Source organism: Crinia signifera, chromosome 4, assembly GCF_055691185.1.
Source record: "Crinia signifera chromosome 4, ASM5569118v1, whole genome shotgun sequence".
In the NCBI taxonomy this organism is placed as follows: domain Eukaryota; kingdom Metazoa; phylum Chordata; class Amphibia; order Anura; family Myobatrachidae; genus Crinia; species Crinia signifera.
Genome location: NC_139220.1, coordinates 191360553 through 191381777, shown reverse-complemented (window position 1 = coordinate 191381777; position 21225 = coordinate 191360553). Strand labels below are relative to the sequence as shown.

General features: G+C 42.6%; 1 protein-coding gene across 4 annotated transcripts in view; it reads left to right on the top strand.

Moving 5' to 3' along the window:
- CCDC136 (coiled-coil domain containing 136) overlaps window positions 1-20835 on the top strand; it is a 65538-nt gene extending 44703 nt beyond the window's left edge. For 2 of the 4 annotated variants that reach the window (XM_083183274.1, XM_083183273.1), the window contains exons 7-10: window positions 244-493; window positions 840-974; window positions 6579-6687; window positions 14751-20835. In XM_083183274.1, coding sequence (XP_083039400.1) covers window positions 244-493; window positions 840-974; window positions 6579-6677 — 484 coding nt within the window. In that variant the 3' untranslated portion in view covers window positions 6678-6687; window positions 14751-20835. The remainder of the gene's footprint in view (window positions 1-243; window positions 494-839; window positions 975-6578; window positions 6688-14750) is intronic. The other 2 variants (XM_083183276.1, XM_083183275.1) reach the window with 2 other exon arrangements.
- The last annotated feature ends 390 nt before the right edge of the window (window positions 20836-21225 follow it).

Sequence of the window (21225 nt, the reverse complement as noted above, 5' to 3'; positions counted from 1 at the left end):
ATTACCATTATGTAGGAGAGGAATGCACAGGATAATTGGCAACTGGCGGAAGGCAGGCATTACGCAATGCCTGCCGTGCAGTAGTTGTTGTTTTTGAGGTCACAGTAAAAACAGAAATCACATTATTAATTCCTTTTTCTCACATCTATATATTAAAATGACAATCATTAAATATTGCTGATTATTTTCTGCAGGAACATGTGAGAAAAGCCTTGTAATATGATTATGCACTTTTTCTTGTAGAGAAGCGGACATAGATAATGAGGATGGAGTGTCTGAGGCACATCCAGAGCAAGCAGAAGAGAATGAAAGTCTGACGGAGAATACAATTCCAGAGTATGATCCTGAAAATGCCATTGTAATAAGCGGAGTTATAGAGAGAGAAACCACGGCAGAACCTGAAACACAGAAGAGGAACCGTGAGGAGGATAGGCAAAAACTGCACCTACAGCTGCAGAGTGCAGAAGAGAAAGTCCAGAGAGCACAGAGTGAGGTGAGCAGTGTTATTCCCCAGCATTCCATATGCTAGATTAAGCATTGTAGGGGCAGAACAGAAGATGGGTTAAAGGTATTTTTTTTAAGCTTTCAGCTATCACGAATCAGTGGCAGAACTTTTGAGTGGTGGGCCTAGGTGCAATAGTATAATTTGGGCCCCACACCAGTGTTTGACAGGGGTACAAGCTGCTGGTCTGGGCAGCAGTGGGCCCCTTCGCCCTCAGGGGCCCCCTGTGCAATGCACCTGCTGCACCGATGGTAGTTCCGCCTCTATCATGAATGGTCACTCCAACTGCACTATGTAGAATGTACAATTCTTCTAAATGTGTTCTCCACCTTTGCAGTGTGCTGGGCTACTCTCTGAGATTGAGGAGCTGCAGCAACGCCATCAGATCAGTCATGAGGAGCAAGAGAAGTTGCAGGAGGAGCTGAGGCTTTGCAGGGAGGAGATTCACAGGCTGAAGGAAAGTGGCTTGCAGGTAACGCCCGTGTTGCTTTTTTGCTGCCTCTCAATGTATAGCACACTGCAATTTACCTTGCCAAAAGCTGCAGGGCACTCTGCAGAAGAACAAGCATATTCACAATTCCTTTCGTTTTTTTTTCCCAATACTGCAAAATTGCACTATTTTTTAGTTACGGGTGTAAACATTTACCATTCGTATCTGACATTTTGCATTCATATTCACTTGTGTTTCACATAAATCAGAGGTGGATTAGACCTCATTGGGCAAGAGATTGGTTTGGGACCCTCCTCAAACGATCCATAGCACTATATTTTTGTTGCTGATTTCAGCCGGCATCGATAGTGCACCTTGGCACATGCACAGTCTACCGATAAATGCTCAGCTGCATGAACATCGGCATTGCATTCTAGGTGTTTTGGAAGTGGGTTTAATACGTGTGACACATATAGAGTAACCTGATTGCATATAGTGGATGAAACCATTTTGTGTGTCCAAATATTTTTTATCCTATCAAAGAACATCAAAGGAACTTTGGAAGTGTATGCAGGTCCATGTGATGTCATGACATCATGGAATAGTCACACAGTGCTCATCTGGGAACTTTTTGTATTGCCAGGATATCTTTTTGGGCCCCTTGGCACCTGCTGGGCGCCAAGGTTGCCGGGTAGAAAATCCGCCTCTGACATAAATATTTTATGCTAAACTACAATGTGGATGCAAAGTGACACTGTAGTGCTATTAACTTTTTTTATTACTGACAGATTTTAACGCATATTGTGCTCAAAGTCTCCATCTTAACTCCTTGGTTCTAAAAAGTAACACAAATTACAGAAAATCACTGCAGTAAAGGTATAGGAATGTGGATAAAACTGCACAAAAACTTATGCAAATAGAAATTCCTGTATGTAACACTTCAATTAGAATGCTCAAGACTTGAGAATCGATAGTGGCCAAAAGGATTAGGGAATATCAGCTGCAATAGTGAGAAAATAAACCTCATGCACAAGCTTAATTCATGACCCTTAAAACTCAATTCCTGTCCCTTTTCCAAAATTAGTTCATCACACACCATCTATCTGGTGTATTCAATGCCGCGGCCAGCGAGGGGGTTAAACAGCGAGGATTGCAGAAAACCAGCGATCCTCGCTGTTTAACCCCCGCGCCGGCTGCTCGCTCTATTCAACTTTCCTGGGAAATCCTCGCCGTCGCAGTTCGGCGAGAATTCCCCAAAACAGCGAGACCCGCGGCTAATGCAGGAAACTCGCTGTATTTAGTTGTGAGTCTCACTGGTTCAGGAGCCGCATATGCCAATTTCCCCTCGCTCAAAAAATGGAGCGAGGGGGAATTGGCGTATGAGGGGGGGGTGCGTTGAATACTGTCAGGGTGAGTGGCGACAGCGATGCTATGGAGACGGACCATCATAAAATGTCCGCCCCCATATAGCAGACAGTTCTCTGAAACTGCCTGCTGTATGGGGGCGGACATTTTGTGATGGTCCATTTTTCATAGCATCAGAATGAAGCAAGGAGGGGAGCCAGGACCACTGCTGTGAATACAGGTAAATCTGCAGGGGAGGTGGGGGGGGCGCTGCTTTATGATCGGCGAGGGGGGTGCTTAAATAATAGTTACGCCACTGCATACAGTGTCACACATGCGGGATCATGGCTGCAGTCGAGGGCTCCATGTCACCTGCATACCCAGTATCATACACAGCCTCTCACAAAAACAGTGTCACACACACATCCTACTTTGATTGCGTAAGCAACAAAATGGCACTGCATACTTCCACGAAGGGGACGTGTGTAACTTGGCTTACCCAAGGGCATGTTCAGCAGGTGTTGTGCACTAGTTTCAAGCCAATATAATTATGCATGCATCATAAATTTGTTAGATCACCAGACCACAGAGTTCACTTAAAGTCTCACCCATGTCATCTGTAATTTATTAACTAATTTTAGCTGCTTCAGTTATTATTATTATTATATTTTAAAGTATAATATATCTATAGATCCTTAATTTATTGGAATGTATCTCTCTCTCTATCTTTCTCTCTCTCTCGCTTATTTTATTTAGCTCAAGGTGTTAGGTTTTTGTATGTAGTGTATGAGGTTGTCATTTAGATTCCCAGGTATGACATGCTGAACAAATTGCGTTCTAAAATACAGAGGGATTTATTTGACACAGCTCAAATCTACTGTTCACACAGGAGCCAATCAGCAAAGAGTGCCTGCTCCACACACAATACATCAGTAGAACATTCATTGCCCTCTCAGGACCTACCTCCCTTGACGGATGGCTGAGTGCCCTATAAAGGGTATAAAATTGTGTCTAAAGGCAGATGAGTCCTTTAAGTCCCTACACGACCTGGGCAGCTGTTTGTGTTGCCTTGTCTGTTATTCACCACTGCATAGGGGTCAATTAAATAATGAGCAATTTTTTCGGCAAATTTGCACTGCGATTCTCATTTTCAAAGCAAATTCTTATTTTTGTTTGTTTTTTGAGGTCTATAAAAAAACCTCAATAATGGTTTAAATGATGTGGACACGGGGCCAGATTCTCTAAGCTTCAAAAGTGATAAAATGGAGAGTGATAAACACCCAGCCAATCAGCTCCTACCTGCCATGTCACAGACTGTGTTTGAAAAATGTCAGACAGAAGGCTGGCTGTTTATCACTCTCTATTTTATCACTTTTGAAGCTTAGAGAATCTGGCCCCCTGTGAGGTAAAATTGGTTTTTAATTTGAAATGGATAATTGAAATTGCTGCTACATGGTATTTTTGAAAACATTGGAAAAAAAACAGATTAAACTTGAATTTACCCAAGAATACTGTAAAGACTTTAATCTGCTGAAAAACATTTGCTTCCTGTAATTTTTCCACCATTAATAAAATTTTTGAAAAATCAGCTATTTGTATGGGAACACCGATGACTTACACATACTGTAGTGCACATATCACACAGGTGATACTGATCACTATGTACAGAAATAACTCATTGGCAAATGTATTCAAACTTGCTGACACCCTCACCTGTATGGGTCAGAAGATGAGAGGTGTGTGGGCATGGTGAGGACAAGTGGTCACTACACTTTTGTTTTTGTCACCGACCACCACTATACAAGGCCGCATACCTGGTCTTGTAAAGTGTGGGACAGGGCTATGGTGACACAATTCAGGGCAAATCACATTATAAGTAGAAAAAAAGGGGAAAAGAACCACAGGCACAGCCAAAGCTGCTGTACAGGGAGTGTGTAATTCTCCCAATTATATGGAAAACAAGAGAATGGGTGGGTGTACAGAGCTAGGTTTATCTGAAGAAAGTATACACTACCACATGTAAATGTAAATATAACATTTATTAATACAAAAATAATTATTATTATTGAATGAGAGCTCTCATAAAAACATATACAATAAAATTATATGTTAAAACCAATTGATTGGACGGAGGCTCTCTGATGAGAAAAGGCTCCACAATATATTGCACCAGCACGTTATATTGCACCAGCACGTTATATTTGCTCAGCTTCCAGCACTTCTCCGCTGCACTTTATTGCTCTGTTGCACCATACCAGGACTGCACTAAATCCTGCACTTTATTTCCGGACCAGTTTACTTTTGTCTCCAGGACGTTCATCTTTCAGCAGCCATCAGCAATACCATGCCGGGTATACATATACCATAAGGACTGCCTACAACTTACCTACCTTGACACCTGGACCCACTGGGCACTTATCCGGATCAGGACATATTTCTTGCAGCTATACCACCAAGGAGACCTTCCATTATCTCCCAGTCTCCCCCTGGTAAATATAACGTGCTGGTGCAATATATTGTGGAGCCTTTTCTCATCAGAGAGCCTCTGTCCATTGGTTTTAACATATAATTTTATTGTATATGTTTTTATGAGAGCTCTCATTCAATAATAATAATTATTTTTGTATTAATAAATGTTATATTTACATTTACATGTGGTAGTGTATACTTTCTTCAGATAAACCTAGCTCTGTACACCCACCCATTCTCAAATCACATTATAAAGCCACCAACCCAGTGCACTTAACTGAGATTTGGTGATTCTCAACAAATACTTGTATAGCCCTGTAGTATATCACTATATATGCAGATTGCATTATCTTCCATGGTGAAACTCCGGAGTGAGCTTTTATAAATCTGACAGCTTCACATCCCCAATAGAATCCTATGGCTGTGGTAGCTGCTTTGCAAATGGAAGGACTGCAGCATATTATGATATCTTCAGCAGTCTCTTACATTCACCGGATCCTTAATATTTACAGGTATCCCCCAAAATTGGCTGTTTTGGCAAGATACAGTATGTCATATATGCTCAATGATAAATATACCCCTTTGTCTTATAAAAATGGCTACCCAATGTTCTGACGGTAAGCTGCAATTGTAATGTATGATGTGAATGAAGCAGTCCAAGAAAGAAAACTCAACATCTTACTTATTTGAACCAGTAATCAAAGAGGTAATAATATACCAAAATACACCCAAACCTATGTGGAGGATAATTAACAGGCACATGATGCATTTAGTTAAAAACAATGCTGATGATAAAGATGATATAGTTGTTAAATCTGTAATAAAGATATAAATAAGTTTCTATTTTTTTATGTAGTAAACTCATACACCACATACCATACTTCATCGCTGTAGTAGCAGCATACCATCTTCTTACATGACAAACCTGAGGAATAACTGGGTATGCATTTATTTACTTTCAGTAGTCACCCAATATCCAATTTGAATAAACTGGCCTCAAGTTCTCGAACTGAGCAGTCTAATCTATTGGCACCGGTGTAACCAATGTATCTTTCTCTCTCTCTCTCCCCCTTCTCTCTTTTCCAAACTGCATCCTATGTCATTTCTTGTATTATTTTGGGTTCTTTTCCACTATTTATAAATTCTGCAAACTCTATTCTTCTGTGTCTGACCATCCATTATTTTACTCATTGCATTATGCTCATGCTCTGAATTATATATTCTTTGTCTTCTTCTACAATATTCTCTTTCACAATGTTTTTGTGTGGTGATGCGCCTGTGTGTACCATTGGGACACATTGTCTATTTATCTATATATCTACTCATGGGATATAATTACCTTTTTTTCCCTGTGTCTGTCACATATTCAAATGTCCCACAACTGGCAACTTTCTTATTACCTGCTTCTTATTCCTAACCCCCTTTACACCACTCCTGTTTTTCATTCTACGTTCACACACTGTTATCAATGTTTAATTATTTATATTTTAATACAACAATCTGTTTTTCCCTCCTCACCTCCATGTGCCAATTTCCTTTGACTCCACAATTCCATTTGCCATGCCATATGTCTTTATATGTGCCATCTTCTGTAACTATCTTTTACCTTTCTGTCTCATTATATTTGCTTTCACTGCGTTCCTAAATGTCAACACCAAAATCCAAATGCCCCATTCTCTTTTGACTTGATTTTACTTCCCTGCTATCACTTTATTCCGATTCAATACGATTTCACTGCTTTCTGTCTCCACCCTCTTTCTGTGACTATTTTCCTCACCATTCCTCCTTACTTTCTTTCCTGCTTGTTTGTCTCCCTCTTCTTCCCTCTCTCAGGCCCCCTGTGGATCTGACCCTCCTGTTCTCTCCCTTCCCCTCCTAGGATATATTGTTATAATGGGGATGCTCTGGTGCTGGTGGGCTGAGACGTCCTAGTGCACATCAGGTACTGTTCTCCTTATGACTGCTCGTGCTCTGCATGCTTTGCATGGCTAGCACTATATCTGTGGCTTCTGCTGCCATGCCTGCATGCCTGATGCCACATCTGTCCCCGCAATCATCTTGTATTGTTTCCTTTTTGCTTTGACCCTTAACCTTCACACCTCCTTGTTTTTATAATACAATATATTTTAAAATATGCTTTCAAATCCAAAGTATATGAAATGTTAGCAAATGACCATATTGCATCCTATCTGTCTCATTGTCTGTATTTTGTTGCTTATAAATGTTTAACTCTAGGTTCTTTGTGGTGGATACTTAAATGGGACCAGTGATAGATTTACAAAAGGTATATGGTTTGTGGCCACTGCGGGAACCTAGAGGTGAAAGGGGTCCACAGCACTGGATCCCCTCCCGTCATGTTCCTGAGATCACCAATTCAAAGTGGAGGACTCTCCTGGCTGCAAATACCAATTCAGGCCCCTCCCTGCTCTACCTATTTTCAGAGCAGAAACTAGAGCAGCGGTTCTCAAACTGTGGGTCCTGACCCCAAAGTGGGTCCCGACCTTCTCAGCATGGGGCCGCGACTCCATGTTACTAACCATCAGGCTAATGACTTTTATAATTAAGGAGTCTGAATATCTTTTGTATTGTATGTTGTTTTGGACTCCCCCCATCACTCTGTGCCTCCACAATGCTGCCATGTATGTGCTGTCTGCTGACTACACATGTGATGTGATGACCTTCTGCAGTAACTTGCTGGGGTCCTGTAACTATTTGTATTGTCTGATGGGGTCCCAGAGCAAGATAGTTTGAGGACCCCTGAACTAGAGCAACATCTCTGGGCCCTTCCTCATCTTTAGGGTTCAGCGATGAACAGTTCTATCCTTATTAAACCGTAAATGGGACGCTCCATTCCTAGCTTAATAAAAATGACAAGTTAACTCTAAAAATGGTCGTACTAAATCCAGATAAGGATAATAACCTATCAATCTTGCAGTCTGGTGGGCAGAGACTGGATTCCGCCTTCTGGAGCAAATGATAGAAATAGAAAACCTTGAGCTTGTGTATGTTGTTTGTACATTAAAGGGGTATTATTGCATCTCATTTTATATTCTTGACAAAAGCTAGTGATTTATTGCTACTGAACTTTCATGGGATTTAAATAACATTCCATTCTTTGATTCAGCCTTATAGAGGATCTGTAAAATCTGATGTACAAAACTGGGCTGTAATGGCTGTTCTCATGTGTACAGTGTGGTTGTAGCAAAGCGATCTATGGACATAAGTGAGATATGCCTGCTTGTATGTGTATATTCTGCACCTCGTATAGAGTAGGTGCTTCTGTAGATCATACTGATAATGATAACTAGTAGCAAGCTTAGCATGCACATATTGGTGGCCACATCTGCTTATGGGTGGATATATTGTATACATTTTTTCCATGTAAGGCTTCTACGCAGTGGCGTAACTATACATTTTGCTCCCCCCAGCCAAAAAGTTTGAGGTGCCCCTGAGGCTCCCAGCCACGGACACACCCCACCCCCCCAGGCTCCTCTCCAACGTGTTTCCCAGTGTGTGATGTGATGGTGTCACACGCATAATGGAGAAGCTGAAGCAGGAGAGACGAAGAGAGACCAGTAGAGACTGCTGCTTCCCTTGGCTTTGACGTATATCACAGGCCGCCCTAGCATGCCTGTCTGCCCGCCCCTTCTGTACAGAGTAGCCAATAGCCGGCTCTGTGTACAGTTAATTGAATCAGTGGGCGGATTTGTCATCTCTGCCTGACTCGCCTACGGTGCTCAGTCAGTGGGCAGCGGCAGGCAGCAGCATGTCTGTGCATTGAGGGGGTGCCGGCGCCCACACAGACCCCGCAGCTGCTTGCTCCCCCACGCTGCCTTACAGTAGTTACGCCACTGCTTCTATGGTGCAACACATTCCCTATTTCCTTCCCACTCTGCATCAACCTCACACACTTCAGCAAAAAGCAGACACAAGGTGGGATACACAAGGTAGGATATTTACTAAAAGTACATTTTGGTTGATGTTATTGGGCTTACAGGGCTAAATCACAAATCTACTGACAGATTCATTTTTGTATTACATTTTAAATGTTAGTAAATGTGTGTTCTAGCAGTGGAAGCCCAAAATCGATTTTAGATTGACCAACATTGATAATAAATAAATAAAAGTAAATAAAAATTGATCAGCAACGACCATTGAAAGAGGCATTAAAGGAACTGACATATTGCAGAATCAGTAGGTTCCACAAAAATATGCCCATGTCTACTTCTCAGAGAAGTCTTCTGCCATAGGAAAGATGCCTAGAGAAACCGAGGATTCCTGAGTCACATCAAAGGAAAGGTTTGTAAAAGTACAATACTATTGAAGCATTATGATAATGTCACACTGTATAACATTTATTAATTTGATCGCTGTGTTCATCTAAATTGGGTCCAATAAATTGTGGAAGTCAGGAAACGTGTCGAAAAATGCAGAGCATAGCCAGAACTGTGTAGGCCCCATAGCACCTTTTTGGTGGGCCCCTGTCCAATTAATTCTAGAGAGACACCTCTTTGCAGTTATTGTTAATTGTATGGCATATAATAATGCCCAAATTTATTTTCTGAGCCATAGTAGTGCCCTTGATCACACATTGGGGTGTATTTAATGCGGCCACCGAGGTATTTAAACGGCGGAGATCGCTGAAAACAAGCTGTGCACATGGTGGCGCAGTAGAAATCCTTCGACCATGAAATGCTCCTGGACTTCCCTCTTACTGTATGATTGCCATCACCTGTGTTGAACTAGTTAATTGAAGAGAAGGGTCTTTCACCACAGGTGGCTAGGGCAGTGGCAGGGGAGCTCCAGTGTACGATCGCCGGAGCGGAGGTGAGGAGGGGGTTGGGTGGGAGGGGAAATGGCCTACATTCTGTGGTGGGTTTTGCTGGGGCAGGACGAACCGCTCAAGGGGTTAATTAAAGTAACCAAGCTAACCAATCAGTATCTAACATTATATAAGCAGCTTATGTTACCATACCATGCATTTTATTGTTGTACACATCTTGCAGTTTACCTGCTCCCAATCAATACACCCATGTACAAGCTGTATACTGGATGCAAAGGATATTCTAGTAAATTGATGTATTCACTCTCCTGCAGTGGCGGGGTTCCAGGACACTGCTGGGTGTCAACTGCTGAGTGGTGTCACCAAAATGCAGACTCTTCCTCAGTGACAAGAGTTAGGTTCTGCATTGTAACATTATTTTTAGCACTTGGCTCCTGCCAGAGTGTAGGAGCCAGCACTCCATACAGACAGTCTCAGGGAGCAGGTGTACCAGAGGCAGGGGCGGGCTGGGCTGGGGGGCAGAGTGCCATGTGCCCCCCAGGCCGCTCTGGCTGGACTGCCGCGGCTGCCTTACCTATGCTTACACTGCCGGCGGCCATGTTTCTGTAGTCTTTTAAACATGTCTGCTGGCTGCGGCTACAGGAACATGGCTGCCGGCCTCCACAGCTACGTGGAGGAGGGCCGGGGCCGGCCGCCTTTTCCCTCTGATCACCCAGCAGTGGCAGACGCTGGGTGTGGACGTCATGACGATGACGCCTCCCACCCACGCGTCTGCACTGCAGAGAAAGGAAGCAGGCACTCTGCAGGCAGCAGGCTGGAGAATCGGGGGACTGACCAGCAAGAAATATAGAAAATCTGTGAGTAAGTGAGAATCAAACTCACACATAAAAAAAAATCTATTCTGATGTTTCCTGAGGTATCCCCCTGTATAATAATAATAATAATAATAATAATAATAATAATAATAATAATGCCATGACACCAAAGGCTGCTCCCCCTGTATAATAATTTGTGTCATGGCATTACTATTATTATATTATACAGGGGGAGCTGCCTGTGGTGTCATGGCATTACTTTTATATTATACAGGTGGAGCAGCCTGTGGTGTCATGGCATTTTTATTATACAGGGGGAGCAGCCTCTGGTGTCATGGCATTATGCCATGACACCAGAGGCTGCTCCCCCTGTATAATAATAATGCCATGACACCACAGGCTGCTCCCCCTGTATAATAATTTGTGTCATGGCATTACTATTATTATATTATACAGGGGGAGCAGCCTGTGGTTTCGTGGCATTACTTTTATAATATACAGGTGGAGCAGCCTGTGGTGTCATGGCATTATTATTATACAGAGGGTGCAGCCTGTGGTGTCATGGCATTACTTTTATATTATACAGGGGGAGCAGCCTGTGGTGTCGTCATGGCATTATGCCATGACACCACATGGCATTACTATTATTATATTACACAGGGGGAGCAGCTTGTGGTGTCCTGTCTTTTACACAATGGAGCAGCCTGTGGTGTCCTGTGTTTTTACGCAAAAGTGCACCCTGTGGTGCCGTGTTCTTTGTGCAGGAGAACAGCCTGTGGTGTCCTGTTCTTTATTTATGCAGGAGAGCAGCGGTGTCCTGTTCTTTATTTATGCAGGAGAGCAGCCTGTGGTGTCCTGTTCTTTATATATGCAAGAGAGCAGCCTGTGGTGTCCTGTTATTTATTTATGCAAGAGAGCAGCCTGTGGTGTCCAGATCGTTATTTATGCAGGAGAGCAGCCAGTGGTGTCCTCTTCTATTTTTATGCAGGTGAGCAGCCTGTGGCAGGGGCGGAGTGGGACTCCGGGAAGCCAGGCAAATTTTCAGTGTGCTGTGTTCCGCATCTCTCTCAGTGGCCATGCTCCTACTAAGCCGGGCTGATACATACAAAACCTCGGCTGCCACAATAGGAGCATCTGCGCTTGTGCAAAATCTCAGTAATCCTGGAGCCACATGACAATAATGTGCTAGGCCAGGGGGTAGTGTCACTAGTTCCCCTGCATCATAAATTAGGCTGGCTGCAGGAGACTGTCTGTGTGGCAGCTGCAATCACTCTCGCTGCCATAGGTGAGCAGCTCTGCTTCCTTCAGCTACTCAGCTGTTTAAGGAGGTGGAGCTGACTAGCTATGACAGTAAGAGCATCCGGAAGCATCCTCAGCCAGCTGTAAGCATGGCAGGAGGGGTGGAGTGGTGTGTGCAAAAGCCCTCCGCCGGCTACTGTGAGTTTGTGTGTGCCAGTGCCTGGCTTCCCCTGATCCTTGTGCGGGTAGCAGCCTGCGGTGTCCTGATATTATACAGGGCAGCAGTCTGTGGTGTCCTGTTATTATACAGGGGGAGCAGCCTGTGGTGTCCTGTTTTTATACAGGGGGAGAAGCCTGTGGTGTCGTTATACTTTTAACGAAAAACCTCCATTTTAATGATGCGCTGTTACTTATGAACCAGTGCTCTGGACTTGCCCCCCGGGCTAAAAGTTGCCAGCCAGCCCCTGACCAAAGGTACCAAGAAGTAATTAAGCACTACTGTATTCTCCTGTTTTGGCTTGAGCAATCTCTAAAAGCAGCCCACGTCTATGAGATCCCCACATTGATGAAAATGGGGGGCAGGCCACAAGGCTACATCTGTTTCCCATAAAGCCATGCCCCTTCTGGTGAAGCCATGCCCCATTTAATTGACATGCGCCATCTTCCACTGGCACTGGATGTCATCTAAGCTAGTGACCCCCCTCCCCTACTCTCCTGTCTATGTATGCAGTCCCATCATCATGCCCTCACTGAACATTGTTTGGAGTATGTGAGAATTGCATTTCAGCTATTCATCTACAGTCACATCTGTAGATGCACCTGAAACGTGTATGAATCCGCTTCGCTCCTGTTTCCTCATGTATGTGTGTACATGTACTGTACATGTATCTGTGTCACATACTGTTATGAATGGCCAGATATTCTCTATAAAGCACTGTGTAGTATGTGTGTGTGACATAAATGGCTGGTAATAGATAAAGTATACAATCCCAATCATATGATATTTGCTGAATATAGTGCCAGCTATAGGACCAATTTTAAAAATCCAAGAGTATATCAATGGTTGGTGATCATGTCTGTTAACTTACAAAATAACACAACATGGACCTTGCAGGCAATAGGTATAGAAAATAAGGGTCTTTCCAAGGACATAAATGACCAACGACAGATCCCAAGCACCTGGCAATGGTGCTAGTACTTGTAGTGCTCTATCATTTTCAAATTAAGCAGTGCGTACTACAGTATGTGACCTGAAGTTTGGTCAGACCATAAAATCCACCCCATGGGTAACATTCTATGGGATGCGATTATCGTTTTTTTGCGGTAATTAGACCACAAAATGGCGATCTCGCATTTTCCCATTAAATCGTTTATTAATGGGATGCGCTCAGGGACTGAAATCGCATATTATGTGCGTTAAGGTATGCTGAATAAAAATGCGAGATAAATTCGCATTTTTATCGCATCCAGATGTTTTCGTATAGAAAACTATACAAGTCGCTTATTTAATGCAATGCGCATTTGCACATCGCATTATTTAGGTGACTAATTATCGCACTTATTTCAGACCAGGGTCTGTTAGGCGAATTAGCCAGAACCCTGCACAGATCGCAATATTCTGTGCAGGGTTCTGCTGTAAAAAAGAAAACAAAGGGTAAAAAAAAAAAAATAACGAGCGCGGGGTCCCCCGCCCGAGTATAACCAGCCCTGGGCTCACTGAGCCGGTGCTGGTGACATAAAATCAGGGTCCCCGACAAATAGGGGTCCCCTTGATTTTATGAAACCAGCACCAGACTCAAGGTCCGGCGCTGGTTCCCAAAATACGGGGGACAAAGTGACTAGGGGTCCCCCGTATTTTAAGAACCAGCACCGGACACAACCAGCCAGCAGGGTAATGCCACAGCCGGGGGAAACTTATTATATAAGCTCCCGCGGCCAAAGCATTAACCCCCTGGCTGGTCAGCATGGGCAGGGGTCCTGGGGAAGTGGGGACCCCCCCGAAGAAGGGGTCACCCCCCTCAAGGACTTACCAGCCCATGCTGATAGTCCGGGGCTGTCCCCGATGCCCCTGGGCGGTGGGCATCGGGCTGATGACTTGTGTAAAAAAAAGAATTAAAACTATTGTTTTATACTGGCGAACTATCAGTCCCAGCAAGCCTACCCCGCATGCTGGGACTTGGGGAACCACAAGTCCCAGCATGCGGGGCATTAAAGGGCCCGCTGGCACTTGTAGTTCTGCAGTGCAAAAAATAGTTCACAAAATCACACTGACACACTGTAAAATAAAACTTTAATACACACAAAACACACACACATTGAAACTTACCTACCTTGAGCCCGTAGGTCGGTCCCTGGATCCTGGGTCCGTCCTCCGGGGCTCCAGGGCAGAAGAGTCCGGTTCCGGGGCCTTGGTCCTGGTTCCGGGGCTGGTCCTGGGGTTCCGGGGCTCCTGGGCTGCAGAATCCGGGGTCCGGGATCCGAGGTAGTCCCCAGGGGTATCTAAGGAAGCAAATCCAACTTACCTGGTCCCCGGCGGCGACCTCGGACTCCTCACCGGTGACTGCGCTGCTCCTATCTGGTACCCGGCTTGCAGGACTTTGACCGGCGCTGAGATGTTTCCTCCTCGGCGTCTCTGGCAGAATGATTTCGAGAAAGTCGGCTCCTGATTGGCCAGAAATCATTCTGAATACAGACGCCGAGGAAGTAACATCTCTGCGCATTTTGACTGAAAAATGCGATTTCTAAAAGTGCGATTTGCGGCGATGTGGTGCGCAAATAAAACATGCGCATTTAGCGCATAGCATAGAATCTCACCCCATATGTCCAACTGCCAAAATGTCTTGTATGGCAGAAACATGGGAACCCTAACCAGAAGTGGCATTGTCTGTTTATGTGCCTCTTTTTCATAAAGTCCTTTCTGTGGATGCCAGTTGTATTTGTTTTGTTATACACCCCCACCCCACCCGCATTGTTACAATGCTATGTATAGTACCTGCTTGTATCAATATCCCATACTCTGCCTATTATGGCAAAAATGGCTTATTTTTGGATAGTTATGATGTTGGAATGCTGTAGTATCTGCCATCACCACTCCATTTTTTTTGTTCTCTAAGCATTGTCCATTGTATCGACCTCTAGATCTTATGAGCCATTCTTTTCTCTTCCCAGGCTTCTCTGTGGAATCCTCTCGTCCTCCTGGCTATAGCTACTGCTGTTGTACTACTGTGTCCAAGTCTAAGGAGAGGCTCCAATTGATCCGGACCGTTGCAACAACACTGCACAGCACTTCTACACAAATGAATACAGTGCGCCATAGCTTTGCAATGATATTTGTAACTTATCAAACAATACAACTCACACTACATGTACTTACTATAAAACTAAATGCAGCACAGTATTTCTACTTAACCTAAGGCATATATTTTATATATAATGCTTTTTCAGTCTACGCCACGTGACACAACCCAATGTAGAAAGCCATGTTGCACAGTGTCCATAGAATTAATCACAGAACACTATACCTCAAACATTTTACAAATGGTTTAAATAATATGCACACTACATTCATGCAGTGTATGGAATTGTCCTGCATCATACACTACTACACAGTACTTGTACAATGTGTCTCTTTAGAAGTGTGATCATTCTCTTTACACAGATAAAATCCCTCCTATCCCTCTATATCTATCTAGTTTCTGAGGTGCACCTCCAATGTGTGTCCTAGGTGCTGTTTCCTCATTGTTTCTAAGGATTCACACATTTTACCACATTGCTTATTCCCGAGTGCAACACAATTAACTGCAATGTTGAGATGCAAGGTCACAATGTGTGACTCAGTAGTCCAACATACGGGGATGCAGATCAAATGTGCAATGCACCGCTCTTACCAGCATTTTTATATTGCTCTGAAAGCTCTTTGCCCACATCACAATGATTGAACTGACTCCCTGATTGGGGTGCTGTAGGGATAAAGAACTGGGGTACTGCTTACATGGGGACCATGCTTACCAAAGAGGCAAAGTTATGCTCCCACCATAGCCTGCCCCTGCCCTCGTCAGCACCATACCGCCACCAAGGGGCCAGACAATTACAATGTGGTGAGGACATGCCTACTTTATACCAGGAGCCAGCATTCCTCTTGATGGCCATGTGTTCACATTCGTATACACTCATGAGCCCACTGAGAACAGTACTAAGCTTTTATTTGACTATTTTTGTAATTTACTTTATTGAGATATTCTCTAATACATCATTTCTAGTTGTAGAGCTACCATTTTTTGAGCTATATGGTGCTAAGCTTTATCCATCTATGGCCTGTGGATCTAGACTATTACTGTATTTTAAGCAAAGTCACTTCTATAAAAACAATACAGTATTTTACTCACCTGCTTTAATTCCTTATTCTTCCTTCTTTTATCTTTCAAGATCGGTGCATATTCATTATACACTTAAATATTTGTCAAAATTCATGGATAGCTTACAGTATATAGCATAGAAGCCATTTGATAAATAGCGGCCATGCATGAACCACATTCAGAAATAACTGTTCAGCATCCAGCATTCCAAGAGCTGGTAAAGCATTATTGTCACATGCCGCCGCGGCTGGACACGGCGGCCACAGTACTCACACGTCCATGTCCGCCAACGGCTGGCATGCGTCCAGCAGGATCCTGGGGGTCATAGGTGGTGGGGCTTGTCGGCAGTGTCTGTTCACTGCTCTGGAGGGCCGTGGCTGCAGCAAGCCGGAGGTTCTGTCTGACGGCGCTGGGAGGCCGGCGCCGCCATTTTGGAAATGGGCAAAGCAGGGTTTGTCCAGGTCCTGGAGTTTTCCCTGCCTCCTGCTCATAGGGCCAATGGAAGCAATTCCCTTGCTATAAGGGGGATGTGTCTAGGCTGCTCTGAGTCAGTGCAAAGATATCTTCCTACTGAGCACTTCCTGTATCTCTCCTTACCTGTATGGAGCCTAAGAACCAGCCTGACTCCTTCCTCCTTGCTGGCTCCTGAATTTCACTTAGGCCTCTCCTGCAGTGTTCACTGCCAGCCCGTCAGCTGCCATCAATCCCTGGGCCTCGTGGGACTTCTCAGTAACCCTCTGGTTCTCTACCTCCTCCATCTCCACCTAGAATTCCTCACTCTCTACGTAACTCACTCACTGTGAGTTACGTCTTCAACTACTACCTTCCTTCAAGTCCTGTTTGAACCTGCAGAGTACTGCCTATTTGTTTATTTTTGCAAAGACTTACCATTTAAATTTTTCTTCTAGTGAGTGCTATCGTTTTAGTTCCTTATCTCCTTGTCAACTAAGTATTTGACCTCAGCTTTGTTTCTGAGTAATTTTTATTAAACCTGCCCATTTTAAACCCGCGGCTTCTTGTCCGTCCTCTGTCCCTGAACATCACATGATCCCATCAATATCTTCATCTGTGACAATTATGCATTTTGCTGTGGAATCAGATAATGACCTTTTCAGCCACATAATGCAATTCCGCTGCTATTTCCTCATCTCTGCCTAATACCCATCTTCATATCAAATGTAATATGATTCTTATGTAATAATTCCCATAACAGTCACCTTATGATGATAGCAAGGCTGTACACTGTTATATCATTACACTACAGTTCACTCAGTTATTAGTAATCTAAAGCCATAAATGCTGCTTTCATTGATGTACAGTATGTCTCTTATGACAGAAATGAAATCCTGGACAATGGCAAATGCAGGACACAATCTCCCACTCTGGGGAATATTGGGGCAAGTGTGGGAGTCTGTAGACACTGTCTATTAATGTAAACATTGGTCTTCTATTACTCTGGATATTATATGGAATACAGTAATAATATTTAACACAATAGATGGTCTATACCAGGCTTTCCCAACCACGGTCATCAAGGCTCACCAACAGTGCAGATTTTAGTGATATCCAGGCTTCAGCACAGATGGTTTAATCAGAATCACTCAGGTACTAATTAAGTCACCTGTGCTCAAGCCTGGATATCTACACAACCTGCACTGTTGGTGTGCCTTGAGGACCGTGGTTGGGAAAGCCTGGTCAATAGTATGGGCTGTATAAATAAGATGGTAGTCAGGAAAAGGTTAAACATACAAAAATAAATGCACAAAAAACATAATAGAAACAGTAGGAGGCAGATCTGCACGTTCTAAGACCACAGTCTCCCCCCTCATGGTACGGTTTCTGTCTCTTCTTCCTAGCTGCTCTCTGCTCCAGTCCACTTATTGAGTGCTTAGATTCTCACACACAGCAAAACATGGTAGATGACACTAATACTACTGGGCATGTGCAGCATCTCTGCCCTGTCACTTCACATGATGTGGCAGCACTCTAGTAATCATATTATATACCATTGCTATTATTTTCATAATTCGAGACACTTGCCAAGATGAGGGGCGTTTCCGGGCAACCAGAAACCCCCCCTGCATTTGCCTATGCCGGAAAAATATTCTAGGCAAATGAAGTATGACTGCCATTATGATTACTTTAAATGTCAGGCTATATCTCATGCGTCATTTAACCTGGACACTTTCAGGTGTATTTGCCACGGCATTTTCACATTTAAAAGTATTAGAACCAGTAACAAAGAAACAGTAGACAGGTTAAAAAACAATAAAGATATTTAAAAAAAAAAACAAAAAAAAAACATAGGCTATAATAATGGTATATACTATACAACAAATACTATAGAAAATAAACATTAACACGTCAAGCAATTTGACATTATAATCAATTCCTCATATTCTAAAAATGAGATAAATTGAATGCCGAAAGTGATAACAATGACATGGTTTTTTATTTCCTTTTGTTTCCATTACTGATAAATATATACATTTGATAATTTATAGCTAAAACCACCGTGGGTGTTTGACTTTATAGAATAATGCAGGAAATCCACTTTCTGCCGTTTCAGAACATAACGTTTACATAAAGCACATGTATGTCACTGCAACATTAGTCCTGCTCTGCTTTGCTGAGATTCTTAATGTACTGTATACAGTAATATGCACATGCCACTGCTTCTGTTCTGTCATTCACTCTACATACAAGGTTTACAATGCATTGATAGCAGCATGTTGATCAGTTATATTGAATTAAGCCAGATAGTATTCGGTAGTAAAAAAAACTATTTACTTGTAGAGATGGCAGTAGAAAATGTATTGCGTAATATAACCTGTGATTGTTATATCAATCTACAGTTAGTTAATTTATTTATGGTTTTTAAAAAAAATATATATATATATGTTATAAATGTATTGTGTTATATGTTTTAGCAAAAACATAGGAATAGCCAAACTTCCTCAGCTGATGACATAATGGGTGAAATTTAATAGGATGAGAGATTCAGAAAGTGAGAGATTTGGTAAGAAATCTCCAGTTTTTTTTAAAAGTGGCAATCATTTACACTGCAAAATCAAACTGGTTGCCGGTTGGCAGGTCGACAAAAGCATTACCCTTTGCATATTTCCAGTAGATTGACAGACTGTGCCATACTACATTCTCTTTTCATAAAATAAGCATGCATTTTAAACGTACTGTATAAACTGTGTTTATACACTATACAGTATCCAGGGGTGGTGGCAATAGAAACCAAAGGGACGATTCCCGGTGAGCTGACCCACCTGGGGTCAGGAGAAGGTACAGGGTAACAGACTGGTGGTGTGGGTGTGTTAAGGGGTAGAAGCTTACTGGTGTTGGTGTGTATGGTGATAAAGGGTGGCAGGCAGGCAAAGTGGGCGTGCAAGGGAGACATTTTTCAAGGGTCACTTTAAATTCCCAGTCTACCCATGACCCCAAGGAAGGGCATTCTACAGGAAAAGATAAAAGCACGACTGCAACTGTGTCTAACTCAAAATCAGGCCCTGTGATGGATCCCATCCCTTCAACAGTCCCCGCCTCTGTGAGGGCTGTTTCCAGATATTTCCCAGGCTGATTTTCCATCCCAATCTGTCCCTGACAGTATCCTTACATCCTAACCTTTCTTCAGTTATTTATGCACTAAACTGAGACATGTTGTTGATTATAATTTGCAGTCTACCTTCATGGTGAGAAATAAAGATAGAGGAGCACAAACATCAGTCGTAGGAATCTATAATCGTCACACAATGTAATACCTAAGAGTAGTCTAGTTACTATCTGCTTACAGTTGTGCTTCAGCCATATTCTTGATTAGTACAAACTGTAAATACTGTAGACTGTGGTGCCCCCAACCCTTCCTGCATTGCATACTTGGATGTTTGCTCGCTTACCCTGGCGCATGTCGCTAAGCCGTGGTTTGTGTTTCCACATAAAGCTGAGTTATTGGAAGAAAATATAAAAATGATGCTTCATGATGCTTCACCTTGCAGACTTCCATGATTTTAAAGAAAAAGTTGCTTATTTATTAAATATTTAACTGGAATTATTGGTGCTATTTTAGAGGTCCAACTCTGAAAATGTTGTCCTTTGAGGAAAAACAGTGTGATCAGTCCTAAGGTCTAACATGAGCACTTTTTTATGTGACAGTGAAGAGCTGGGCCGTTTTCGTAAGCTTTCAATAAAAACAAAAAATAAAAAAAAATTACATTTGCATTCTGTATTGCTGCCTTTTGGAAAGGTACAATGTTTCATATATTTATGAAAGAGTATTAAATGTTTTAAAGATTTTAAGGTCTCCAGTAATTCTACTTTCTGCAAAGCTGGATTCACTGATTGTTTGAGATTTGTAGACATTTTTGACAGATGACGAAGTTTAAAAAAAATATGGATTATACTTATGTGATGACACGTACAGTATTTCATGAAAAAGGCTAAATGTGACAAATAGGATGCAACTGTTACCTCTCTACTCAATAGCCAGACTCTGGAGGTTATACTGGTTGACTCGCAAGGCTGCAAATATTGTACAGGCGCAAGGTAACTACTTAGTTGTGTACAGTTTTGCGTTAAACATATCTTTAGGTACATTCCTTAGGATACATATCTTGTGCTTTTATAGTGTCTTTCTTCAAATCCTGGCTAGACATGGTTACATTACAAATATCTTAATTGTGTTTATAGAAAAGAAAAACACATTTCACATATCTTCTGCAATATGGAGTCTGGCTCTTGGGTTGGAGTGACAGGTTAGGCCTTCTCTGACATTTTCTGCTAATAACTTAATACTAGTGTAAAACACAATTCTGCTTCATCAATGGCTTTTTTAATGACAGTGTTAGGAAATGTTTGTATTCTAACATGTCAATAAAATCATATTTATTTCATGTGTGACTATCTCAAATACTTCTCTGTTACAACTCACAAGTTATTTCTCTGCAAGGAAATCTTATGATCTTTTCCAGGTGTGGAAGGAAAGGTCTACAGTGTCTAGGTGGAATACTGAAAGTCTGACATGGTGCCTCACTGCGCTTGGCCCAACTCTACCGTTCCCAATAGGAGTTTACAGTATATATATGCTAAAGTATGAAAAAGCCCTCAAAAACAGAAACTAATTTCAACATTTTCATGTGTCAACCTTTTTTTAGTCAATGTTTTGCTTGTGTTGACCTTTTTTGTTAAAGTCGACCTTTTGCATGTTGACATTTGATCAACCAAATACCGGTAACTCAGGGTGGAGGTGGAAGATCAGAGTGCACAGGGTTGGAAGGGTACTC